The sequence below is a fragment of the Rhynchophorus ferrugineus genome, unplaced genomic scaffold, assembly GCF_030347505.1.
Source record: "Rhynchophorus ferrugineus isolate W39M unplaced genomic scaffold, kcgeb_rfMv2 rfM5, whole genome shotgun sequence".
Lineage (NCBI taxonomy): Eukaryota > Metazoa > Arthropoda > Insecta > Coleoptera > Curculionidae > Rhynchophorus > Rhynchophorus ferrugineus.
The window spans coordinates 13,252,948-13,278,952 of NW_027472584.1; the positions used below are offsets into that span (position 1 = coordinate 13,252,948).

Consider the following 26,005-nt stretch of genomic DNA (forward strand, 5'->3'; position numbering starts at 1 on the left):
GAAAAGAACTGGAATTGAAATATAGGAAAATGTATTGGCTAATTGGGAAAAAACACAATTATCAGTACACAATAAATTGCTATTAAATAAGCAAATATTGAAACCTATATGGTCATATCTACATGGAGTTCAATTATGGGGATGCTCTGCAAAGAGTAACCTAAATAAAATACACATTTTTCAGAACAAAGTCCTGAGAGGTATTGTGGGTGCACCCAAATACTAGAGGACTGATTTCCTACATCGAGACCTTCAGATACCCACCGTCAGTCAAGAAATCAAGAGAAGTGCAAGGGGGCATGAGGAAAGACTCCATTCTCATACGAATATTAAAATATTGCAACTTTTGGATACCACCACAACAGAACACATACTCAAAAGAATCAAACCATCTGATATTGTGCAGTGTGCTGTAGTGAGGTGCATATATTAAAAAATTCAGCAGTGACATGTATAAGCATTATTTCACCAGAGACTGAGTTAGGGCCGATGGTTCCTCCTAGTTATGTACCTAGATTTAAGTTAGCATAAAGGCAAATTGTAGGTTAGACGGAAACGACTAGTAACAATGTATTAATTAAATAATAATAAAATTTGGTAAATGAAAAAAGAACAACATTATTAAGGACTCAAACAAAATGAACAACACAAATGAGGCTAACCTGAAATGTTATCAAGAGTGTTGTTTTCCTTTAATTAAAGATACTTAAAATAGTAAATACTTTGAACAAAAATACATAATGTTTGGAGATTTTACCGACGTATGTTACGTTAAAACAACTTTAAAACGTAACTATTACAATGTCAAATAACTTTTATTCTGGATAAAATAAATACGTAGAATTGTCATAAAGTAGATTTTTAAAAATAGCCATCAAACCTATTTCATAATTACATCTATTATCATTAATCAGTACATCTTAACATAGACAATTATTCATTAAATAGTTGAAATAACCTCAAAATAGCGAACTTAATAACGTTTTTCCAATATTATTAATAAAATTTATTACATAAACTATAATTTTACCTATAAAAATATATGGGTGATATTTTTGAGGAAATATATTTTATATAACTTCAATCGTAGCGATTACCCTGCACAGTCTGTGAAAAACGTAGTGCTATCAAAATCTCGATTTCATTCGATAGATATTGATGTCAAAGATGTACCTCGCTGTAGTCGATCAACTGTTGAAAATGTAAACGAAATCTAATAAATTAATCGAAAAGGATAGCAATATAGGTGACATAGACGTGTATGAAGTAAACATGGTTTGAATTATTCTGCAATATTCTGCCTAAAATTTGATAGGAAATTAACAATAATATATGAAATATTATTGTATGATTATTTTATTAGCCTTTTCAATTTTAGTATTGGCCATTTGATTCTACATATCTTGCCCATCTTTTCAGGCAATTTATGGACGCCATCCTAAAAGAAATATTTATTCTTTGCCATTTTCTAACTTCTTCGAAATTCGCCAAATGCTGCCCTGCAAGCGTATGTCCCATTGATGCGAAAAGTTGCTAGTCGGACGGAGCAAGGTCTGGAGAGTTTGGCGATAATATGTGCCATCCAAATGCTTTCAAGGCTTCCTTAAGTATTGCTTTGAGACTGCGAGTTATCGTGCTGTAAAATCACTTTACCGTGTCTTCGGGTCCATTTTTGACGTTTTTCCATCAATGTATGGTTCAAACTAATCAATTTTGGTCAATAATCTTTTTTGATTTTGACGAGCCCCTCTTGGATCCAACTTTACACCAGCAAGAAAGTTTTCTAAAAAAGAATGGAACAAATGGTTGTCGGACGGAGCAAACCCCAGGCAATATTTCTCTCAATGTTTGCCTAGTCACTAAAATTGTGTGTCATAATTCATAATGATCAATTTTAACATTTTTTAATCGCCAGTTTTAATCGCATTAATTATTGATAATAGAGAGTCATTACAGCCATGTGTGAAGCTTCAATGTATCTATTTAAGAACAGCAGTATTAAATTTTCTCACTATTAATTAATGTGAAACCCAATTCAATTTGGCAGTTCTTTGACTTTTCAGTGTTATATAAAATTATTCAAATCTGTTATTTGTAGGCGATGTTTCATTCTATAGCGATGTCACAATATGTTAAAAATTTTTTTGGTTAAACGACCAAACGAGATAAAATTCACTTAAGCTTTGATTACTATAAGCACCACACAATTTCACACATATCGATGAGCCCTTTTATTTAAACACACACCACACAACTATTTTCCACTAGCTGGTAATTTTGTTTACCTGCTTAGTCCAGATCTCAGGTCTTAAGCCTAAACTTAGAAGGTTTCTGATCAATGTCCATTTCTGGACTGAATATTTGACTTTGAAGGGTCCTTACGTCTACAAGCTTCAAATAAGTCTAGTGTTTTGGAGTAGTTGCGGCACATTTTATGTTCATCCAGCCTCATTTCATGTTTCTTCGCAAGCTGTATCATAGAACGTTAACTATCGACGCACTTTGTTTTGATATGTTTGGATTATATTGACATTAGCAATCTTTGCACATCTCGATAGTTGCACAACACCAAAAGTCCAGATTGGTTTTAAAATTTGATATAAACACATCTTAAGGATTTGTTGTATAGATCTAGAATTATCCTCCATACACATTTTTTTAACACAAAACTCTGCTTCCTTCCTTTTGAACATGCTACAAAAAATGTAATGATGAGAGAGTGAATTATACAATAATAAATTCAATAAGATGCTTTGTATTTAAATAGAATGCAATTCAACGCATTTTGTAATTGAACCTTATTTGGAACCAATAATTTAAAGCACGTCAACCACGAAACAATATATTTTAAAGATAAATGTTACTCCAACAATCCACAAACAATTGATGCACACACTACATAAGAAAAAAGACCGTCGAACTAATCCTAAGATAGAGCCAAAAACAATCGATAACGTTGCAAAATTGTGTTAAGATAATGAGCTACTGCCAAGCCAGCCGCAACAGCCATTTAACTGAAATTGCTTTCCATAAATAATTGGAAGTTGTGTTCTCCTGAATAAAGCAGACCCATTTAAAAATACTTACAGATGTATATGGATGTTAATCAATAAATTGCATGGGCAATCTCTGATATTCTTGAAATATCTTAGAAAAAAAAAACGAAATAGTTTAATTTCTCTTGCATAATAAAGGACAAAAGATTGAACCGAACAAACTTAAGAGAAAATAATATAAATAGGCCACTAACATAGAAAATATAATAAAATAAATCACACACACTCTTAACAAGTGTCGATTAAGGAAGAATAAATTTCACCAAACAAAAAGTAACATAAAGTTAGTAAAAGTAACTACTTTTAATGAACGGAGAGCACTTGAGTATTGAAATGATAAGTTTCTTTATTTATTAATATAGTATTAATAGTCGTTCCAGACTAACTTAAAATATGTCACTACAGTGACTTAAAACTAGATATTCTTATGAGAAGAACCATTAGCCCATACTTAGTCTCTACTAAACTAAATTAGTCTACGTCCTAGTTTAGTATTATCTAAGAGTAGCAGCACTTCAATGTAGAGATATATACTATCGAAAAAATATCAAAATATCGATATTTTTCTAAGATGAAAGTATCGAACTTTAGTTGGTAAGTAAAGTATCGATATTGAAAACCTAGAGTTTTTCCAGGAGAATCCATCGAATTTTTGGTGTAGGATTATACATATATGTATGTTTTTCTCAGTAACTTCTTCTTGTTTAACTCTAAACATCCAGGCTACTAGGAGTGTAAGAGTTCAATATATTACTTAGGTAACATCTTATGTTACTTCTTAATGGGTTTTTTCAATAATGTCTAGGATTGGTTTTAACCTTTTTACAGAAGCTTTTCAAATACTTTGGATATTGCTGATAGCTCTGAAACTGGCCAATAAGATTTTACTTCATTTAGTGGTTTTCCTGGTTTCAGAATCACAATAACTTAACTAATAATATTAATAACTAAAAATAAATCAATCGAATTGAACAAGCGTTGCAGTTATTAGCTATTGAATTACTACAAGTAATTTAACAATACTTGATTATAAAACTAGAATTAAGTTTTCAAGAGCCAAAAAAGTGATTTTAGTCAAAACATAACTTAGAACTAAGAGTAATAAGTAGAATTTTGTTTCTCTCCATTTTTAAAGCGCAATAACTTTCGACAGAGAAAACCGGCTACCTTTATATCTAAAATATTCCATGACCTCTCCCTATCCACTACCCCAATTTTCCCCGTTGGACCTTTACTACCCCCTTTACAATCACATCCTTATGTCAATTCTATAAGAGATAACATTGTCCTTATCTTATTCGCCTTCTTTGCCGTCTCCATCACAAATATTTTATATCCACACTGGCCTTCATTCATTTCACTAAGAACGAGGTACAGCGTCGTTCGACTCAGGTGGTCAACCATAACAAGGGCTTTAGAATTAAAACGGAATTTTTCTCCTCTCTTCACGTCCCCCCCCCCCCCCCCCTTCGTCCCATACCGTAGCTCTGAATCGACTGAAATTAAGTCACTATCGTTTCTCGCACGGTCACTTAATGAGCTCACTGAGTTTGGTCACCTTGCCCTTACCTCAATGTACCACATACTGCTTAGGGCTATGTATGGACTACTTCAGAAATTCCTTAACAGGAGAAAATATAGACTATTGAGATTTCTACTAGGTATCGATTATCTTCGTAGATTCTAGTCTATGCTGAGATAAGTGTGGGTGATTAAATCACTATTACTCTACATTGCCATGGTTGTGTTTATTGACTTGAATTTGTGGCCATTTTTAAATTGTATATACACTATTTACACTTTTAGTCCCCCTTGTTTGTATTTTCAATTTTATTTTATTCCTTATCTTGTATATACACTGTATGCCCCCTTTATATCAACACTGTACTGTTTTATAGTCGCAAAATGAAGACATTCATCAAAGCAACAAAACTCCATAAACTTTCACATTTCAAAAGGCTATATTAGGGCTTCATTAACTAGTGCAGCTAGTATGCTAGATAAGCAGCTCTAAAACAAATTATTAAGAAAACCGAAAATACTTGTTCCTCAACCTACTGTAATATATGAATTATATAACATGTAGTAATAAATAAAAGTCAGATCAATTCTGTTGTATTTGTAAGTGAACGAAAACCAGGATATATATGAGACTATTCAGATATTCCAGCTGAATACATTTGATTAGATAGTCACTAATGCGGAAAGATGTTCTAACATGAATATATGTTTCATCGTTAAAATAAAAAATATAAATCATATTCTATAATAAATGGAAGAATATTATAAACCGATTAAATAGGATCTAAGTACATTTTAATAATGTTAATCTCATCTCGATATTTAAAAAACAAGGACAAATAATGATCAGTTATTATACTAAATAATTTTAATTAAACTTTCTGTGTTCTCGTTAAAATTAATTATAACATTTAGAACACTTAAACTCCAATTAAGTTGTTGAGTACATAATCAACAAAAAGTAATGAAAAAACACTTACAGCTTTAAAACAGGTGCCCTAAAACATAAAACGGCCATTGAACGTATTTTCCCGATCAAATATATATTGTGTATGCCTGTTTTTTTCGAAATAAATAAACATTTAACGATTTAAACGAGAGAAAAAAGACCCCGCTTCCAAACTTATTTATCAAAGCTAATAATAAAATAAACATACTGTATCAAAGGGTGACCGTAGTACAATAAAACGTATAAAGCCCTTTTTTTTGGGGAAATCTGTTACGTATTAATTAAATTCCAGATATAAACGAATGCGAGAGCAACCCGTGTCCCGCTGGCACGAAGTGTTCTAATTTCAATGGTAGATACGAATGTAGCAGCCCTCTGCAATGCCATTTGGGCTACGAACCCAACGAATCGATGGATGAATGTGTCGGTAAGTTACTTATTCATTATTTTGGAAAAAGGTAATGTTTGATCCTTCCGGCTTCCAATATCACAAAGAGATTTTTTGGTAAAAAGTTATGAATTAATCATGAATTGTTGTATATATATATATATATATATATATATATATATATATATATATATATATATATATATATATATATACATACATATATATATATATATATATATATATATATATATATATATATATATATACATCAAAGCAACAAAATATATATATATATATATATATATATATATTTTTTGTTGTTGTTATACAAAAATATATATATATATATACATACATATATACATACATATATATATATATATATATATATATATATATATAATAAAAGAATAACATAATAAAAGAATTATGAATTATGAATTACGAGTGTTGAATATCCTTGATCAACTTCTCCACCTCAAAATCCAGTTGTTACAAGTTTGTATCTAGATTGATTTCTTCTTCTAATGTTATTCTAAAATATAGACAATTCGTTTTTATATTACTGGTAACTACTGGGCTTTGATATGATGTATTCTAGTAAAGTCAGCACAATAGGTGAATAATCTGAGTTTAATTCTAGATTTTCTTCAGTTCGCATACAATTGCTTTAAATGTTTCTAATGATGTAGAAACCCAGCAGGTCTAGGATCTTATCTGGATCCGTTGGCCAATATCTGGATTAACGTTTCGAAATATTTTCGCAACCGTCCACCCACTAACCACAATTCCCTAGTTTTCCAATTCTGATCACCGGGGTAATGTGACTACATTGCTCCTTTTATAGTCGAACTTGGAATCATACTTGGCAGAGTTATTCATTCAATTAAACTAAACTACTTATCAAGAAGAGATACAGATGATCAAGAAAAAATAGGTTGATGTTGGATTGGCTATCATTTCATAAGTTATTCGAAGCATTCTTTAGTATAACTAAGTGAAGTTAGAGAAAGAGTCTAAGAGCTGAAGCTGTAAAGTCACAAAAGGTAGATTGAAGGTGTTCAAAGGCCCCTAGCTATAAACTATTACAATTCGGTAACATCATCGCAGTTCATGGTGTGATTTTATCAACTGAGATTTGGAGAGAAATTTGTAATTCAGGGCATACGGCCACCAAAAGCGAATTTTAGTAGCTTACTAATACTAATATATTGCTTCCAAACACTGCCATATTTCAAAATAATGCGTCCATGCACACTTTGTTTCACTTTGATTTGAGAACCACCTGAATATCGTCTAACTGCTTCCCTAGCCAGCAAAATCGTCGGATCGCAATATAATTGAGCAGCTCTTAAGAGTTTTAAAACATAGATTGACGAGCAGATTTTCTATCTTCAACATCATTGGAGCATTGAAGCATTGAGGCAACTGGAAACTATTCAAACATTCTACGAATCAGTTCCACTGAGAATTGCAGCTATTTTAAGAGCAATTGATTACTCAACAGCTTATTAATAAATTAATATGTTGTTTTTATGTATCCCATTTATCTAATTCACTTAAATAAAAGTTCATCACCGAAAATCATTCCAAATATGTTTTATTTATCTTCATGTAATAAAAAAACTTTTATTATATGAAAAATCTAATTACTTACTTAACTTATTTTTATGCTAATAACGAAGTTAATAACCAACAGTTCATTATAACCTTGTAATATAATTAATTATATATCAAACTCTATATTTTATCTATATTTTGACAATAAATATTGTGTAAAGGTACATATTTATTATTTGAGCGATTTAATTAAAAATGGGAAAAAGCAAATTCACCCCTTCGGAGAGTTCGTTACTTCCAAAATATTTATTTTTATGCTTTATACTAAAAGAATAAAGAGCTTTTATTACCTCGCCAAAAATTCATTGATTATTATGATGTTTAATAAGGCTGGCTTTAATAAAATTAACATCCAATATTCCGTTACCAACCTTAGGCAAAGGTATAATATTAAATAAAATAAATTTGTATTTGGTTTTTTCATAATATATAAATAATATAAAAATTCTGTAAACAAGATATAATGATGGGCCTTTTATATTTTGATTGTACAAAACCGCTTGTCATATGACTGATATTTCTCTACTAATGTTTGACATTTATGGTGTTACGTTCCGATGTCCATAGAAAAATATTTAAGCTATCAATATTCAAGGCTTTTGAATAATTAGGGCTAATAGCTTCCGGATTGGAAATTTCTTCTCGTCCTTCCCAATTTTCATTACTTCTTTAGGGCAAGAACTCTGATTCTGAAGCTCTCCTAATAAAGTTAACTAGAACATTTCTTTTTTATCACTCCATATTTATAATCAAATATCCATGAAAATGGAATGCCACATAGTAGAATATTTATAAATCTCAAAGTTCGACGTTTATAAAGCCTTATGGAGCAGCTAAAACCTCGACTTTATTAATCTCAATATTATGGTCGGTATCCATCAAGTATTTAAACAAAGCTAACTATAACCATTATTCTTTTATCCGTGTAGTTATCATCCGCCCAGTTTCTCTTATGTACACTTTGCCCTGGTAACAGAACCTTGTATACTCATATTAGCTTCTGCTTTCAATTTATATTACCCCTTTGGCTTTGGGGTTAAACAGTACCTGAAACATCCCTGTGTGTTTTAAATATTTTTTATAACATCTTTATTAGATACGCTTGGTACAATCTTAATTTACAATTAATTTATTACTACTTTTCCTATGTACTTGGATTAATTAACAAGCAAGACGAGTGCAAGAAAATACATCAATAGATATTCCTCAATTATAAAATTATAATTATTTATTAATTATTAAACTTATAGCTATAGTTTATACTAAATGTATATATTTTATATCAGTTCATATGGTTTTGTTCGCTTCAATCTTCTGACATCCTGCGCGCTGTCCAGCAGTTGTATTACTTCCACGTTAGTATGTTTTAGTAATCTTCCTTCGTGTTTCAAGACGAAATCTTGGATAACTTCGCAAATCCATTTAATTTCCAGGTCATCGTGCAGTTCTTCATTGGTGACATGGCGATGGGCATTGGTAATCAATCGAAGAACCTTGTTTTTACAGCGTTATATGACTAGTTGATTTGAATTTTTAGTGCAACCCCATATTTGCACCCCATAGGTCCAAATTGGCTTTATAATTGTATTATAGATCAACCTCTTAGATTTTAGATCAAGTTGAGAGTATCTTCCGACTAACCAGTATAGCTGTTTTATTTTGGTTCTAATATGTTTTGCTTTTTATCTAACGTGATGCTGTGTTTTAAATATAACTTTATTTTTTTGACGTTTGTTGAAGAAGCAGGAAGCCTACAAGGGCAATGATCTTTTGTTCTCTGTTTATAATAGGTAAATATTGGATTTTATTGTGCATCTAGAGGATCTGTTTAATTATCCCCTCCAGGACCGTCTTGAGGAATCTGTTTTGGATGATATAAATGTTCTAATTCAGATAATTTCTGTGATATATGATAATGTGACGTAACCTCAATATATCTGTACACTGACAATTGTTTTTTCGCCGAAGTAAAATGTTTTAAAAAATCCATAATTATTATCTGCCTCCACGATGAATTTAATGTTTTAATATTGATTAAACTGGTTGAGTTTGTACATATCGTCCACATATCTAAACAATGCGGAAGGTTTTGATATGATTCCTGCTAGTACCTTGCTATCAAAATAATTCCATATAGGTATAAGATGTTTCCAATAATTCAATATGTTAACTATGAAGGAGATTTGGAGAATCTATAGGATTTAAAGCTTATGTTTATATTATATTTCACAACTTTCAATGTGGATTCGTTATATTTAATGCACATTTTCATCAAGTAATGCTTCCACTTGGTATTCACTTTCGTATCCTGTATCAAAATCGTCAAACAAAAAGCATCGGAATTATAATTTGTTGGAGTAAGATTACTCTAAATTCTTGAAAGGTATCCTTACCTCGTGACGCCTTGTCTTATAATAATGTGATGCATGTTTTACCCACAAAACTTGAAAAAATAAATACTTGTTTATATTTCAAATAAATTATTAGATCGATCAACGTTAACTGCAAGTAATGCAAATGTAAGAACGCCTACTTAAAAAAAAGGCAACAAAATTATTTGCACACCTAATACAACATTATAACATGAACGAAATTAAGAATGCTTTATTGAAATTATTAAAATTACACAGTCAAAAGTTCCTGTTTTTTCTGCAATTATTTTTAATTGTAACTTAAATCATTTTAGATATTGATGAATGCGCAAGAGGTACTCATAAATGCGACAGAAGTCAAATCTGCAAAAATGGTAAAGGTTTCTATACATGCGAGTGTCCACCTGGGCACCACCGAGATTTCAATTCTCAGATTTGTGAAGATATTGACGAATGTAAATATTACAGAGTAAGATTATTTATCCCTCAACTAAACAATAAACATATTACTAACATAAACAATATATTGTTACAGCCTTGCGGTCCCAATTCTAATTGCATAAACACAATAGGATCATTCAAATGCGAATGTAAAAGTGGCCTCTACCTAAATCAAAGCACTTGCGAAGATATCAATGAATGTGTAACAATGCCAAACCTGTGCGAACATAAATGCGTAAACTTATGGGGTTCTCACAGATGTGCCTGCAAAACTGGATACATTTTACGAAACGATAAAAGGTAAAACATCTATTTTTAAATTAGTTATACTAGTTTTCTTCAAAAAGGTTCATTATTTATATACAATATACAGTTTCAATAACTATATGTATTACCTGTCTTGTCATATTCTTCTTTTAAATGTATATTAACATATTATACATCTTTGTGTAAAATTAATACTGAAATCAGTTTTCTAAAAATGGTTGAAATGGTAAGCGGAACACACAAGTGCTTTACAAAAATGTAAAAATCAACATCGGCGATTTTTATGAACAGGTATTTGAAGTAATTATCACAAGATAATAAGCATTATTACCACTAAAAATAATGAGACTTATATATGTTTTAACATGTTGAATAACTAATTGAATTGAGCAGGGTGGCTCCTCGTGATTATTTTTATACTTTCTGATAAAATAGTATATGAAAAATCGATATATAAATCAATATAATGTTATCATTAGACCATTTAAGATAAAATGATCAAGATAGAGTAAACCACACCAAAAAAGTTAAAATAAGAATTTCAGATACAATTCAAATGTATCGACAATGATTATGTGATTATGTCGTTTAATATGAGATATACGTTTCATAGAAATCATAAACTATAGCTGGTCAACACAATAAAATTCAAATCTAAAGATAACATATATAATGTTTCAAATGTCTGCAACTAATTCTGATTGTTGTTTCTCATAAATCAAGGCTGGCAACATTATCTGTTATAATATATTTTGTAACTATTAAAGTTGTGATTAGTATCGTGTCATATACAGAGCTGGTTAAAATACACGGTTTGCTTTAATTAAAATGAAAATGACAAAATACTATCATGCCTGTATTTAAAATACGAGATACAAAATCTTTTTTCAGGTATTTTAAATGTATAAAAATAAGTATATATATATATATATATATATATATATATATATATATATATATATATATATATATATAATATAAAATTAAGTCAAGTATTTAAAATGTATACTGTATAAACACAGTCAGGTATTAAATTATATAAATAGACTAGAACTAATCCACTCCACTCCAGCTACAATCATTCAATAAAAGAAGAATGTCCTTTCATAGCCAATAGATGTTTAAATGTACCTTCAGACAAACGGCCTCTTGTTAGGGAACGAATAAGACGACCTACGAACATTTTTTATATTTGGATAGCGTTCAGTTTGGAATGTTTTTTGTTTTTATCGCTTTGGAAGCTCACTCACTTTAACTCCATTGTCGATGTCTGTGGTTGATAAGTGTCACTGTAAACAAAACCAATAAAATCACCATTTTCTATACTAGTACTACTACTCTTGTTACTCCCAGGCCCTATTTCATGTTTTTTTTTCCTCTTAGACATGAATTGCAATATTTTGAATTCTTTGCTTCTCATTTGTTGTGATGTTTTCTGGAAACCAACGCATTTTGTAACTAGGGTAGTAGCATGACGCCAATATGGCCTCATCTATTTCTGGTAATAATTTAAAAAACGTATCAAACATTCAAAAAACTATCTAAAAACTACTTTGATGATACATTATCATGGACGCTATTAACAGGCCAATTAAAAAGTCCCCGGCCTAACACATAGATGGCGCTACTGGAATTAAATCCATATGTTCTTTAGTGCGTGAATAAACTTGACAGCCGTCGGATAATTAGTTTGTGAATTATAGCATTTTGAGTGAAGCAACTTTTGTTATTGTGAAAAAAAATGGATAAAAAGGAATTTCGCGTGTTGATAAAATATTGCTTTTTGGAGGGAAACATACAGTTGAACAAAAACTTGGCTTGATGCCGAGTTTCCGGACACCGCTCCAGAAAAACCAACCATCAAGGATTGGTATACTAAGTTTAGAGGTGGTGAAATAAGGACCGAAAACGGTGAACGCAATGAACGGCCAAAAGATGTTGTTACCGACGAAAACATTGAAAAAATCCACAAAATCATTTTGAATGACCGTAAATTGAAATTTAATGAAATAATAGACAGGAAATATTTGAGTATGAGAAAGCTCCGTGAGAAGTGTGTACCGCGCGAGCTCACTTTTGACCCAAAACAACAACGAGTTGATGATTCGGAACAGTGTTTGAAGATGATCAAGCGTAATAAACCCAAGTTTCTGCATCGATATATGACAATGGATGAAACATGGCTCCATCATTTTACTCCGAAGTCCAATCGAAAGTCATCCGAGTGGACTGCACACGATGAACCTGCTCCAAAGCATGAGAAAACGCAACAGTCGGCTGGCAAAGTTATGGCATCTGTATTTTGGGATGCGCATGGAATAATTTTCATTGACTACCTTGAAAAAGGAAGGACCATCAACATCGACTATTACATAGCGTATTGGACCGTTTGAAGGACGAAATCGCCGAAAAACGGACGGATTTGAAGAAAAAGAAAGTGCTGCTTCACCAATACAATGCACCGTGTCACAAGTCAGTGAAAACGATGGCAAAATGAATGAATGTATCCATGCATTGGGCTCCGAATTGCTTTCTCATCCATCGTATTCTCCAGATCTGGCCCCAACATCTATTTCCTGTTCTCAGATCTTAAAAGAATACCCGGTAGGAAAAAATTTTCGTCGAATGAAGAGGTGATCGCCGAAAGTGAGGCCTACTTTGAAGCAAAGGACAAATCGTACTATAAATATGGTATCGAAAAGTTGGAGGGTCGCTATAAACAGTGTATCACCCTTGAAGGGAATTATGTTGAATAAAAAAAAATTTTGCAAAAAAATGTGTTTTACTATGGTAGGCCGGGGACTTTTCAATTGACCCGTTAATCACTGTGAAATACTTCTCTCCAATTAAAATTAACAGATACATCACAGCTTTCACTTCATTCTTGACTTTGAATTTGATCATAATAGACAATGAACATTCGTACTAATAAACTTAATTAACATACAGAAGTTTCAACAAAAATATGAAAATGACAATTATTAAGATACATGACAATTTGACGTATAATGTAGTGCTGTCATCTTCAAAGATTGACATATTTTCTTATTTTCCGCAAAACGCACCCATTAATAATATTGCTAAATGTATTTATATTCAAATGTTTTTTATGTCAAAAGTATTTCAAGTACATTTTTAAGACCTGCAGAATTAATTACAAATATTAAATATGTAAATGTATTTCAATTAAATATTTGGTTAACAAATAATTAAAATACTGCCCAATCCTAGTCATATTTACAATAGGTATTACAATAAATAATTATATATATATATTTTATTAATTAAATCTATTTTCCTATTTAAGTATTAACATTTGATATTATTTTCAGAACATGTGAAGATATTGACGAATGTGAAAAATACAAAGATCGAAAACTATGCGTTGGTACTTGCAGGAATATACCTGGAAGTTATAGTTGTGATTGTCCTGCAGGTTATACACTGGGAAGTGACAAAAGGGTATGCGTAGGTAAGTGCATAGATACATAAGTAACTCTATCCAGCGCACAATAAACGTTTTTCTTTTAATTCATGCTACTAGATACTTTACCGTACTTAAAAATCTTTGATCGCACTATATTATATTTGTCACATTTCTTCTCTCTGTAAGTTTTGCTAATAAAAAAATTATACTTTTAAACATGTACTTTTTCAGATCACATGTTATATAATGATTTAATTAGAAGTATATATTAAATATAAAGCAATATTTTTCCTGTTGTAACAATCTATTTTAGCTCGTTTAGGGTTTAGGGTTGCGAATTGCAAATTTTATTGCACTATCCACATTTTCTTCCCCTCTTACGTTTTTAACGCTATAGGCCTTTAGTTGACTAAAACGCAAAAGGCAGCTTTCTGGAAATAATATTCACTGTTTATTTTTAAAAATCCACGAGCCATGTGAGCAAAACAACAATATTTCGGTACACGAATTTCAGGAATATAAAATAAGAAGTACTTTCTAGTACATCTGGTTTAGTATATTTAAAAATTCTATTATTTCATCTTTCTAATATAAAGAAAGAACTTTAAAAAATAACCAATGATTAAAAGATAAAGTTCAAGATTGTTGGCTAGTGTAAGAAATATATATGTCTCAATACAGGCGGAGTATTAAAGCCAATGAACAATATAGAAGAAATATAATCAACAAAATGACGCCTCACATAAGAATATTCACATTGCTGTTTCATTACCCACCATAGGGATGCCGAAAAAATATCGATATTTTTGCCCAATACTTTTTTGAGCTTTCACCGATATATTTCGATATATTTTCAAAAGAATTAAATATATTTTAAGAAATTATTAGAAATTATAAAAAAAAACCTTTAATTCATTTTAAAAAACCTTTTAAATTAGTTTTTAATTTTAAAGGTTTAGTGAAATTAGGGTATTAATTGTAAGGGCTTATTACAAATATCAATATATATATATATATATATATATATATATATATATATATATATATATATATATATATATATATATATATATATTGCAAAAAAATTTCCGTATTTATCTTTCTACGATGTTTTAAAAAATATCGATATATCGAAATATCGATATTTATCTCGGCTGCCGACACCCCTAGCTTGCCAGACAAAAAAATCTATGCTTAGTGTAAGTGGCAATGTACTGTGAAACTACTACAATAATCGCATGCACAAAAAGTAGTAGAAGAGCCATTCATATATACTAAAATGATGGCTATAAAGTATTGGAAGCTATACTATATGACGATCTGCTGAAACCGAAAGAAAATGTTGTCGTACTCTACCCACATCAATTTAACAAACTGAACAAAGTATCTTTTCAAAAAAAAAAACATCCACTTGCATGGCAAAACTCGGCTACAAATTGCAAGTGTTATAAAGGATACTGCCATACCCAGCGTATTCACCAGAGATAACACCTTCAGATTATCACATATTCAGATCGATGGAACATGGCTCAGCTGACACACATTTTTGAAATACTAACAGAAAAACAGAAAAATGGGGAATGTTGTTGAAAATGATGAAAAACACTTTATTGATATGTCTCAATTTTTCTCAATAATTCTTTTGTTAGAGTGAAAAAAGTTATTAAAATAAATAATAGTTTTATTTTAATGCACATATCTCTAAATAAATGTTACAGATATTGATGAATGTAAGCAAAAAGTATGCGGACCAACAGAAGCATGTCTTAACACGAGAGGTTCATACAAATGTTACCCGATTAATTGTGACAACTATTATATCCGAGATCCAAATCATAACTCGTAAGTATTAAACTACTTTAGGCCATAATTTGTTTTAGATAAATTTAATTAGTTTTATTTTAAGTTTTTAGTTTAAACTAACATGCAATTTGTCTTGAACAGCTATATCATTACTAAACAATGATGTGAAAGACGCCCATCAATTTTTTTCTCGCTACAATGGTACACAAAACAGCAATACCCTATTTTTCTGCACAAAACGCTTACAGTAACTGAAATGGTTTAGTACGCTTTAGTCTGTTTATTACTCCCCGTTGGTCAAGCAGCTTTCAAGTTTGCTTTGATATTAACGTGGTCGTGTGTTCCTTAGGCTTCCATGTGTTTTGCTTCAGTCAATACGTACTACCAATTATAAGTTGTAATTATTCTCCATTTTAGATCCCATATGCACTTTTTTCTTTTTAAGAGGGAGATATATTTAGTCATATAGAATTTGTTTAGCATTTTTATTTAATTTTCAACTGTCATATACAAAGAAATTAAACGGTTTGTGAAAACCATCAAGTACGATTGCGTGAACATAAAAACGTACTACAAATGCTCAACTGCGAACAGTGAACGTGAACGTTTTTGTAAAACTACAATATTTTCTTAAAAGGTTAATTTTTTTTATATATATTTAGATTTGTGCCCTATTTTTTTAAGTATTTAAGAAACGTCAATAATTAAAAATGGTAAACACACTGTGTATAAAATGCGTCATTATTTCTTCGAAAATTCATGATTTCACAGCGATTTTATCTGGCTCATTTTAAAATGATCAAAGTGGCAACATTTGGAAAATTTGTTTTAATTAAACGAATTTAAATAATTTCCTAAACCTCCACTTTTAAACTAATAAAACTAACAACCGAAATACAATTTTGCATCAGATGTAGAGTTGAAATTTATGATAAATTATACAGACATCCTGAAAGTTGAACGGGCACATTTTAATTGTTTTCATCTCTAACTTCGTTGGAATTAACAATGTTTTCAGAGGTTTTCGGAAACATTGATATTTCTTTGTTCGAACACAGACAATTTTTGTTGTTCTTTTTGAATATTTTCTCTCAAAATCTCACTAAAATCATAAAAGTTTTGGACTAGGCACTAAGCCTGCTGACTGGTTTAGATATAATCCCAGAGGACATCCGGTTTTACCCAGCCTGGTTATTGGCGTGACTTTTCCTTGTCCAATTTTATTTATTTATCTTATAACAATTATAAACAATCACAAACACAAATTGGCCGAATAAGATTGGAACTTGCAATTATCAATATCTGGATCCCACCTGGATTACTTCACTTCTATAATACATATTTCAATATAACTAATAAATTATTTTTGACACCATTTGAATTTGCGATTTACCAAACACCCGCATTCAAAACAAATAATATCGACGAGGATAATGCCTGATGGATACATTGTAATAGTGGTATATTCTGTGCTTGATTTAAAAGCCTTAATTTTAAGAAATAATGATCTCTTATGAGAGTTTCATTCGATTTTAAATTTTTTATTGCTTGATTGAGAAATACTTCAGAGGGATCACACTTAATTGAGAATAAACCCCAGAATAAAGGTCACTATATTGATATAGAGATATATTTACAAGGTTCAATGCGATATAGCATAAATCATGCCATACATTCAACATTCAAAATACTCAAATTAACTTAACAATCCTAATAATAATTTTTAGGTGATTAATATTCCACACATCAATACAACATGTCAAGTGAAAAAACATCGTCTATAATAAGTTCTTGAATTTGCTCATCGGTCTTTTAATAATATTTCGGTCTTTTTCCAAACAATAAAAATTGCCTTCAGATGATGTTGAGTACACTTGAAACTGAAACGCGAAAACCATTTGTATAGAATGATGTATAGTGTTAGAACAAAAGCAAGTAACTATTGTTTTGATGTCAATTTGTAGTAATGAACATTTAATTTAAAAATTATTTCATAGCAATCATTTTTAAAATAGTTAACCGGTACCAATTAGTACTCCAAATTTTTAACACAGTACTTTTGATCGACTGTTCGTTCGCAAACATCTCAAAAATGCAAAAAGTTTATTTATGTGCAAAAGTTCTTTATTAGCCTATTTAGTGAATTAAATTATAATTTCTAGAGCAACTACTTCATATAGGTCTTAATAATATCACTCATGTTTTTACATGAGTTGCAGGAAATAGGAAACAAACAAGAGAAAGCAATTACAACTTTTTACAGCAATTTAGACTTCTTGCTCGAAAGATATTTTCTAATATTTAATCATAACATGAAGTAATTTTTTACGTTGTTTTAATTATATCAAGGGTATCAATATCATCAATTGGATATTAAAATTTACTCATTTCTTCCTATGTTTTAATTATAATATACTTCTATATATTGTGATCAGTCTGTTTGGGCTATGACGAATGTTTTGACCAATCATAGCAACGTTAGCTAGACAAATTGATGAAAATATAATGGAAATTGGGACAAAAATTTATAACTTGAAGGATCTTGGTTTGGAACATGATTTCCCCTGGACTCGCGTAGAGCAGGGTCGCATCCCTGAAGCAGGTTAGTCTCCCATTGGGGCTATGAGAAACAACCTACTCGCTACTCGTGATAAATATGGAAATAAAATAAATAAATAAAATAATATAATTTATACGTTTTATTTATCTATCAACTGGTCTATACTATTTAAATTACTTCAAGATGAAGTGTTGAATGAAATAAAAGAGAACTATAACTATAAAATATACCCCAATAGAAAGCGATGCTGGCAAATTTGAATCTTGTTCAATTTAAGTCGTCGTAAAAACGGATTATTCCACTCAGTGATAAAAAATTATGGGAAATCAAACTTTCCTTTACCCAGGAGGGTTATTCTATGGTGCGTAACTTTCAATCGATAGCCGAAATACCGACTTGCATTATATATTGATAAGGAGAAAGGTATTGTTTTCTATTCGGGTCAGCCTAAAAGAAAAGTCTAATTTTATATAATCAACTTAGTAATTTATGGTTTATATCGTAACGTTGTGTGATAAATCTTACAATATTCACTAAAATATAACAAAATATATATATAGTATAGGAACATTATCATGAATAAATATTCAAATAAAATGTTATATACATTCAAAAATAATGTATGTTTCACTATTCATCTTATAACAGAACATAATTTTATATAACTGAATGAATTTAATAAGGAAATATTGTTGAATCTGTGTTCGTGCATTCGAGACTGTGTTGTCAACAATTATTTATATTATTTCACAAAGCATTTTCCTAGCCACTGTATTGCCCCATTTTTCTTACTGCATTATAATTATTAATAATTATTACTAGCACTATAATTAGAAAAAAAGAAGGACCACTGTCTGGCAAAGACAGTAGGTGGAGTAAGATTCTCCATTTAAGAGTTTTCATTTTAAATGTGTCGGATTTTGAAACATCATTATTATCGTGTAGTATTCGTGTAGTACCGCAGGACTTCGAATATTCTTAACTAAATTCCACTACAGTTGGCGATCAGCTATAACTGTTCTAACCACCGACAATGTCAGTCTCCTATTTTCCAGATCCTTTTCAGTGATCTTGATTCATGTCTTTTTCCGAGTTGTTTACTGTATCTTCCACCTAAAAGTTCGATTTCGCCACAGAAATCTGTGAAGAATTCGTTCACCTTTCATCCTGCAGACACTTCCAAACCATTGCATCTGCGTCTCTAAATGTATCCCTTTTATTTGTCACCTTAATCATCGCATTTGAAGGACTTCAATCTTACATATGTTAAACTGTAAAGGAGTCGAAGTGTCGAAGCCATACAGAAGAAATGGCAAGAGAGTCGTACGAAAGAGGTAGATTTGGAGAACCAAAAACTACTGCAGCTCTGCTTATTACTCCAACGGTAGATGCTGCACTTGCACTTACTCCAACTGAATTCCATAGAGATTAGATTATAGCAGGCGATTCGTCAGTTGTCAGTCAAGCACTTTGTAGCATTATGCCGAACGCCATGTCTGTTTCTTGGAGTTCACGATTAACAACACCTGGAAAAAGAAACGAATTACTCGCAGCAATAAATATAACTAATTGTAACTATTATTCAGGGCGTGAACCCACTTACTGGGCCGCCGACAGTAATAGAGTACAAAACCTACCAGACTTTTACATTTCGAACGGCATTTCGAGGGCTTGCGCGAAGTATCACCTGATCACAATCCAGTATTGTTAACACTAGGCGCAACAATTCTGAAAATACAAAGAAGCTTGATCTTATTAACAAATTTACTAACTGGGACACGCTTAGACTTATAATGCAGGAACAAATCAATTTAAACGCAAGACTTAAAAGTAGAGACGATCTTGAACTGCAAACTCGAAATATAATTGAACAAACTCGGTCTGCTGCGAAAGAAGTTACCTTGACATCAAGAGAGAAATCAAAATATCAGGTAAATTACCCCCTTGAAATTAGGGAATTGACAAAAGAAAGACGAAAAGCTAGAAGAGTATGACATAGAACCACAAATTATGTATACAAAACAATATTTAATAGAATTAGTAGTCAAACAAATCAAAAGATTAAGGAATATAAACAGAGTTGTTTCAAAAAAATTGTAAGTGATTTAAGCCCAGAAGCGGAAAAAGATTACAGAAATGGAGAGTAACTCGGAGATTTAAAAGACCAATTATTAGAGTACCCTCTATTAAAAATGATCAAAATGAATGGGTTCGACGCAACGATGAAAAATCTGAATTATTCGCAGAACATTTAGCTAAGGTATTGCAACGGAACGATATAGAATCTACAGTAGATGTAAATCCTGTTTATCAGCCCGATGTAGCTGTAAATTTGATTCCTCCAATTGAAGTTGCCACAGAAATTGACAACCTCAATCCTAAAAGGGCTTCTGGAATTGATATTTCATCTGGGTTATTAAAAGAGCTACTACGAAAAGCAATAATCATGTTCACATATATATTCAATGTCTGTTTGAGACTGAAGCATGTTCCGGAATATCTTAAGGTTGCTCGGATAATTATGCTTAAAAAACCTGACAAACCGGCAGAACAAGTTGGATCTTACAGGCCTATTTCGCTGCTACTGATTACTGCAGTATCAAAATTATTTGAGTAACTACTGTTAAAATGTATTAAACCGTTTACAGATATACCAGATGTCCAGTTTGGATTTCGAAATCACCACTCGACAATCAACCATGTGCACAAAGTAACAGCGATTGTTGAAAAGCCATTCGAAGAAAAGAAATACGGCCATACAATATTCCTGGGCACCTCACAAGCTTTTGACTGGGTATGGCATTCGGTATTAACATACAAAATGAGCAAATTGCTACCGCGGAATTACTATGTATTGCTGGAATAACATCAGTTCGTAAGAAAATTTAGTGTCTTGCAGGAAGGGTCATTCTCAATAACTTAAACTTCTTTCGGCTGGAGTTTCACAGAATAGGGTCTTAAGACCACTCCTATATCTACTCTATACTGCTGATATACCAACAACAAAAAAAACGGAACATTTGCCGACGACAGAGTTATCATGGTAAAAGATGGATCTCTGTCTAAGGCTGTAGAAAAAGCACAAGTAGTGGTCACCAAGATCTACAAATGGACTAGAGACTGGAAAATACAGCTTAATAGCTCCAAATATGTCCATGTTAATTTTGCGTTGTGGCGAAATGACGAAAACCTAATTATATCACTTGATGGAGGCCCGATTCCTTAAGCAGAATCAGCAAAATAGGTTAAATAGGTTAAACTGGAAATATCATGTTAGGAAAAATGCAGAACAGATTAGACTTAAAGCCAAGTAAGTGTACTGGTTAGACGGAAGATACTCTCAACTTGACCTAACATCGAAGAAATTGGTTCATCAGTCAATCAGAAAGCCAATTTGGATCTATAGGGTGCAAATATGAAGACATACAACTAGTAATTCGATGCACCCAAAACAAAATTCTACTATTTATTACCAATATTTATCGCTACGTAACCAACGTAACCACACTGACCTCGAAATCAAATGAATACTTGAAGTGATCCAAGATTTCGCCTTGAAATATGAAATAAGATTGCTAGATCACAGCAACGTGGAAGCAATAGAGCTACTGGACAACACGCAGGAAATTAAAAGATTGAAACGAACCAAATCACACGAACTTGTTTAGTGTATAAGTGTATTCTTAACTTTAGCTTAAGTAGATTAGTTAAGTGATTATTTTAATTGGCAAGTACAACACAACACTAGTAATAAATTAATTTGTAAATTAATATTGTACTAAGCATATCTAAGGTAAGATGTCATTAATAAAAAAAGCATAAATGTGTCCATTACTATATAGAAAAGCAGTAGAAAGACATCTCTTTGGCGACATCATTGCAACATATCATATTGCTTCACTATATCTTTTTTTTTCATCAATTACAATTAATTGCAACCTCCTCTTATAGTTTCTTTTATCTTTAATGATTTTGTATTCACTAGGAAACGAAACGTCCAATAGTCACATAATATTATCAGTACATTTTAGCAATGTATTTAGACACATAATAAAAAATAAGAACATTAATACGAATATAATTACAGTCTGAGGTGTTCGGTTATGATGCCGTACAGCATAAGTCCGACCATCTAATATAAATTCCTCAAGGCTAATTAGTTTATTACTAAAATTATATTATTACCTATCAACCAATGTAATATAGATTCATATATATATATATATATATATATATATATATATATATATATATATATATATATATATATATATATATATGTATATAAACCTTACAAATATAAAATAACCTACAAGAGTAATATTTTTGGTAGAAAACCCTTATTAAGAAACTAAAAAATATATAGAGATACAAGTAAAAAAGACATTTTACATTTTATCTGTTAGTTGGCTTTGGCTTGAGTTTCATAAATCACTTCATAAATCAGGGTAGGAAACATTTTAACAGTTATCTTTTTCGAAACCTTTGCTTTTTTGTTTCTCTTTAGTAGAGAGTTTATGGCAATGATTCTGTCATAATATAGGTTACTTTCCAAGTACTGTAATTAATATATTTAGTAAATAATGTCTTCAAAAATTGAATTATATTAACCTGTCTTGCGTTCAGCACAGCATTTTTTTACAAACGTAGTCGTGTTTATGCAATTCTATAATAACCTTATAAAATTGTCATCGTCACACAGAATTTATTTACCTGTGTTTTTTAGGAAATAATGGTTTTAACATCAGCTAATACATCTGAATCAGAAGAGTTCAACACTTCAGTCTTTTTATTCGAATATAAAATTATAACTATCACGAAACATTATTAATTATTATATGATCATAATTTCAGACGCTGTAAAAGAATTACTTGTGATCCAAGAGACAATCAATGCCTTCTCTTACCCGAACAGTACTCTTTCCAAGTAATCAGTTTGGTTTCGAACATGCCCCTACCTGCTGAGGGCATTACTTTATGCAAAGTAAAAGGACCTAGTTGGAATCAAGCCGCCGCCGATTTTAGCATTGAATTGTTGGAAGTTCGTGCTCCTTCTGATATACCACGCGTTGATAACAGTTACATCAGAAGAGAACAGTATCCTAACAATACCATGGTGCTACATCTGGTGAAGAGTATTGAGGGTCCTCAGGAGTTTAAAATTAAAGTAGAAATGAAACTCTCTCAAAGAAATATCCCACTAGGAAGTGTAGTAGTCTATCTTATAATAGCTGTATCAGAATATTCATTTTAAAAGTTATTTAGTTTGGAACTAATCCCCGCTTTTAGTTAGAAAATACTTAACTTGATATATTTTAGTAATTATACTAATAAAATTTAAAAAGTTCTAATATAAAGTGTTTCATTAACTTCGTAATAATTTTATACTTAATACGTAATAGTGTTTAAAAAGAAATAAAGCTTTATTCATAATATTGTACAGGATGTATGGAAACCTATGGAAAGATTTTTTTACTAATAGATTGTTACTAATGCTAACCTACAATTTTGTTTTTTACAATAACTTAAAAACTAGATATATATTTAAGGGAACCCATTGGCCCTTTTTTAGCCTCTATAATAATCATGTTCATGTAATAACTAACATTGCTGTATTTTTTATCAAATACACTTCACTACACTACAAAATAAGATGGTTTGATTCTTTTGAGTTCCTTTTTTATGTCCTGCTCGATTGTTATTCATGAGTAGCAACGCGACTTCCTTATTAATATAAGAGTGAAGTCTCACATCATCAAGTAACAATCAGTATCTGAAGATCTGAGTGTAAGTAATCATTCCTATAGTATTTGAATACATCTACAATAACTTTTAAAAGTTCTTACGAAAAAAAAATTATTTTATTATATTAAATCGTATAGGTTGCCTTGATGACAGCAAATTTCTTTTTTTTTCTTAGTGCTCAATAAATCTTTGTTGGAACGCCTTATAGAGCTATGGATATTAGCTTTTGCTCCATACGCACTTTCATTTACTTAAATGATACCTCAAAGACAGACATTTTATTGTGAAACAGGGTGACCAATACACTGATCTCCATCCAATGTATTCAGGTGTTCCGCAGGGCAGTGTCCTTGGTCCACTGTTAAATCTATTGTATAGAGCTGACCTGCCGACCTCAAAAAATACTACTGTTGCAACATATGCTGACGATTCAGCAGTTTTACCATCACACAAGGATCCAATATCAGCCACAAGAAACCTCCAACATCATCTTAACAAAGACTAATTGTCATTGAAAACGTGGCAAATGAGACAAAATCTACCCATGTGACATTCACCCTTTGTGGAAGAACCTGTCCCTTAGTAAAAATAAATAATTATAAACTCCCGCAAGCAGACAACGTTAAATATCTGGCAACGCCTTTTTATCAACGTTTAGCATGGAAAGAACAAATAGTGACAAAACGCAAGAAACTTGGACTTAAACTAAATCAAATGTATTGGCTGATAAGGCGTAAATCTAAATTATAATTAGATAGCAAGGTTTTATTCTATAAGTCAATAGTTAGGCCCATTTAAACTATGGTATTAAACTGTGGGATGCTACTAGCAAATCTAACATAGATATCCTCCAGAGGTTCCAGAATAAAATGTTGCGAGTCATCCTCGATGGCCCACATTACGTCTCCAACAAACTAATTCAACGCGGTATCCTCCTTGAACCCATAACGAGTGTTAATCGAAGTGTTGGTGCAAAGTACTCTGAAAGACTATTAGTCCATCGCAGTGTACTCGCCGAAGAGTTAAATGTGCGCGATGACAGTGAAGTGCGTAGGCTGAAAGGTAAACTACCATACGAATTGATTAACAGGCACATAAAGTTAGATATAATAATCTATAAGTAGAATAAGTTATATAAGTAAGTTAGTTAAGAGAGTTCTAATAAGTTAGAATAGTCTTTAGAATAAGTTAGGATAGAGTTTAGAATACGTTAGAATAGTATCTAAAATAAGATTTAGATTATAAGTTTATACAGTAGATAACGGAAATCATATTATAATACTTGTTGAAGTTCTAAGAGATTAATAAAAAAAATATATTACATTTCACGGAACATTCCCATAGCTGGATTCCATAGGTCCTTATCGGTTCTAAAATATTCTTATATAATAGCAGCTTATTATGTACTTGTATTATATTTTAAATCTAGTTCTTTTCTTGGGTTCTTAATGAGTTCCTCCCAACTGAGATGTGCATCGAGATTCATACCAAGATATATACAAGCGTTCTTGCTGTATTGTATGATAGTATTATTCATAGTTATTGTTATATGCACAGTTTGATTATATGTAAATTCAATATGGACCGATTTGCTTTGATTAATGTTTATTCTCCTTATCTTTTTTCGGTTATTTAAAATGTTACTCGCTTGTAGTCATTTCCCTCTTCACTGTTGTCTCCAACAGCAAGTATCGCAGAATCCTCAACAAATGTAGCTATAATGATATTTTTTATTTGTGGTCGCAGTATCACATCTGTAAAGTAGATAATAATATACTTTCTTCTTTCTCTATCTATCTTTTTATGCTTATCTCTAAATACTCTCCATTCTCTATAAGAATATAGGAGTTCAG

The 26,005-nt window shown here is 31.2% G+C and overlaps 1 protein-coding gene across 1 annotated transcript in view; it reads left to right on the forward strand.

Annotated features, from left to right (window-relative positions):
- Window positions 1-23,764, forward strand: part of LOC143197062 (uncharacterized) — a 73,236-nt gene extending 49,472 nt beyond the window's left edge. Inside the window, exons 14-19 of the mRNA XM_076405145.1 lie at window positions 5,819-5,953; window positions 10,224-10,378; window positions 10,445-10,650; window positions 13,950-14,089; window positions 15,763-15,886; window positions 23,262-23,764. Of these exons, the coding sequence (XP_076261260.1) occupies window positions 5,819-5,953; window positions 10,224-10,378; window positions 10,445-10,650; window positions 13,950-14,089; window positions 15,763-15,886; window positions 23,262-23,661 (1,160 nt within the window). The 3' untranslated portion in view covers window positions 23,662-23,764. The remainder of the gene's footprint in view (window positions 1-5,818; window positions 5,954-10,223; window positions 10,379-10,444; window positions 10,651-13,949; window positions 14,090-15,762; window positions 15,887-23,261) is intronic.
- Window positions 23,765-26,005: the final 2,241 nt, after the last annotated feature.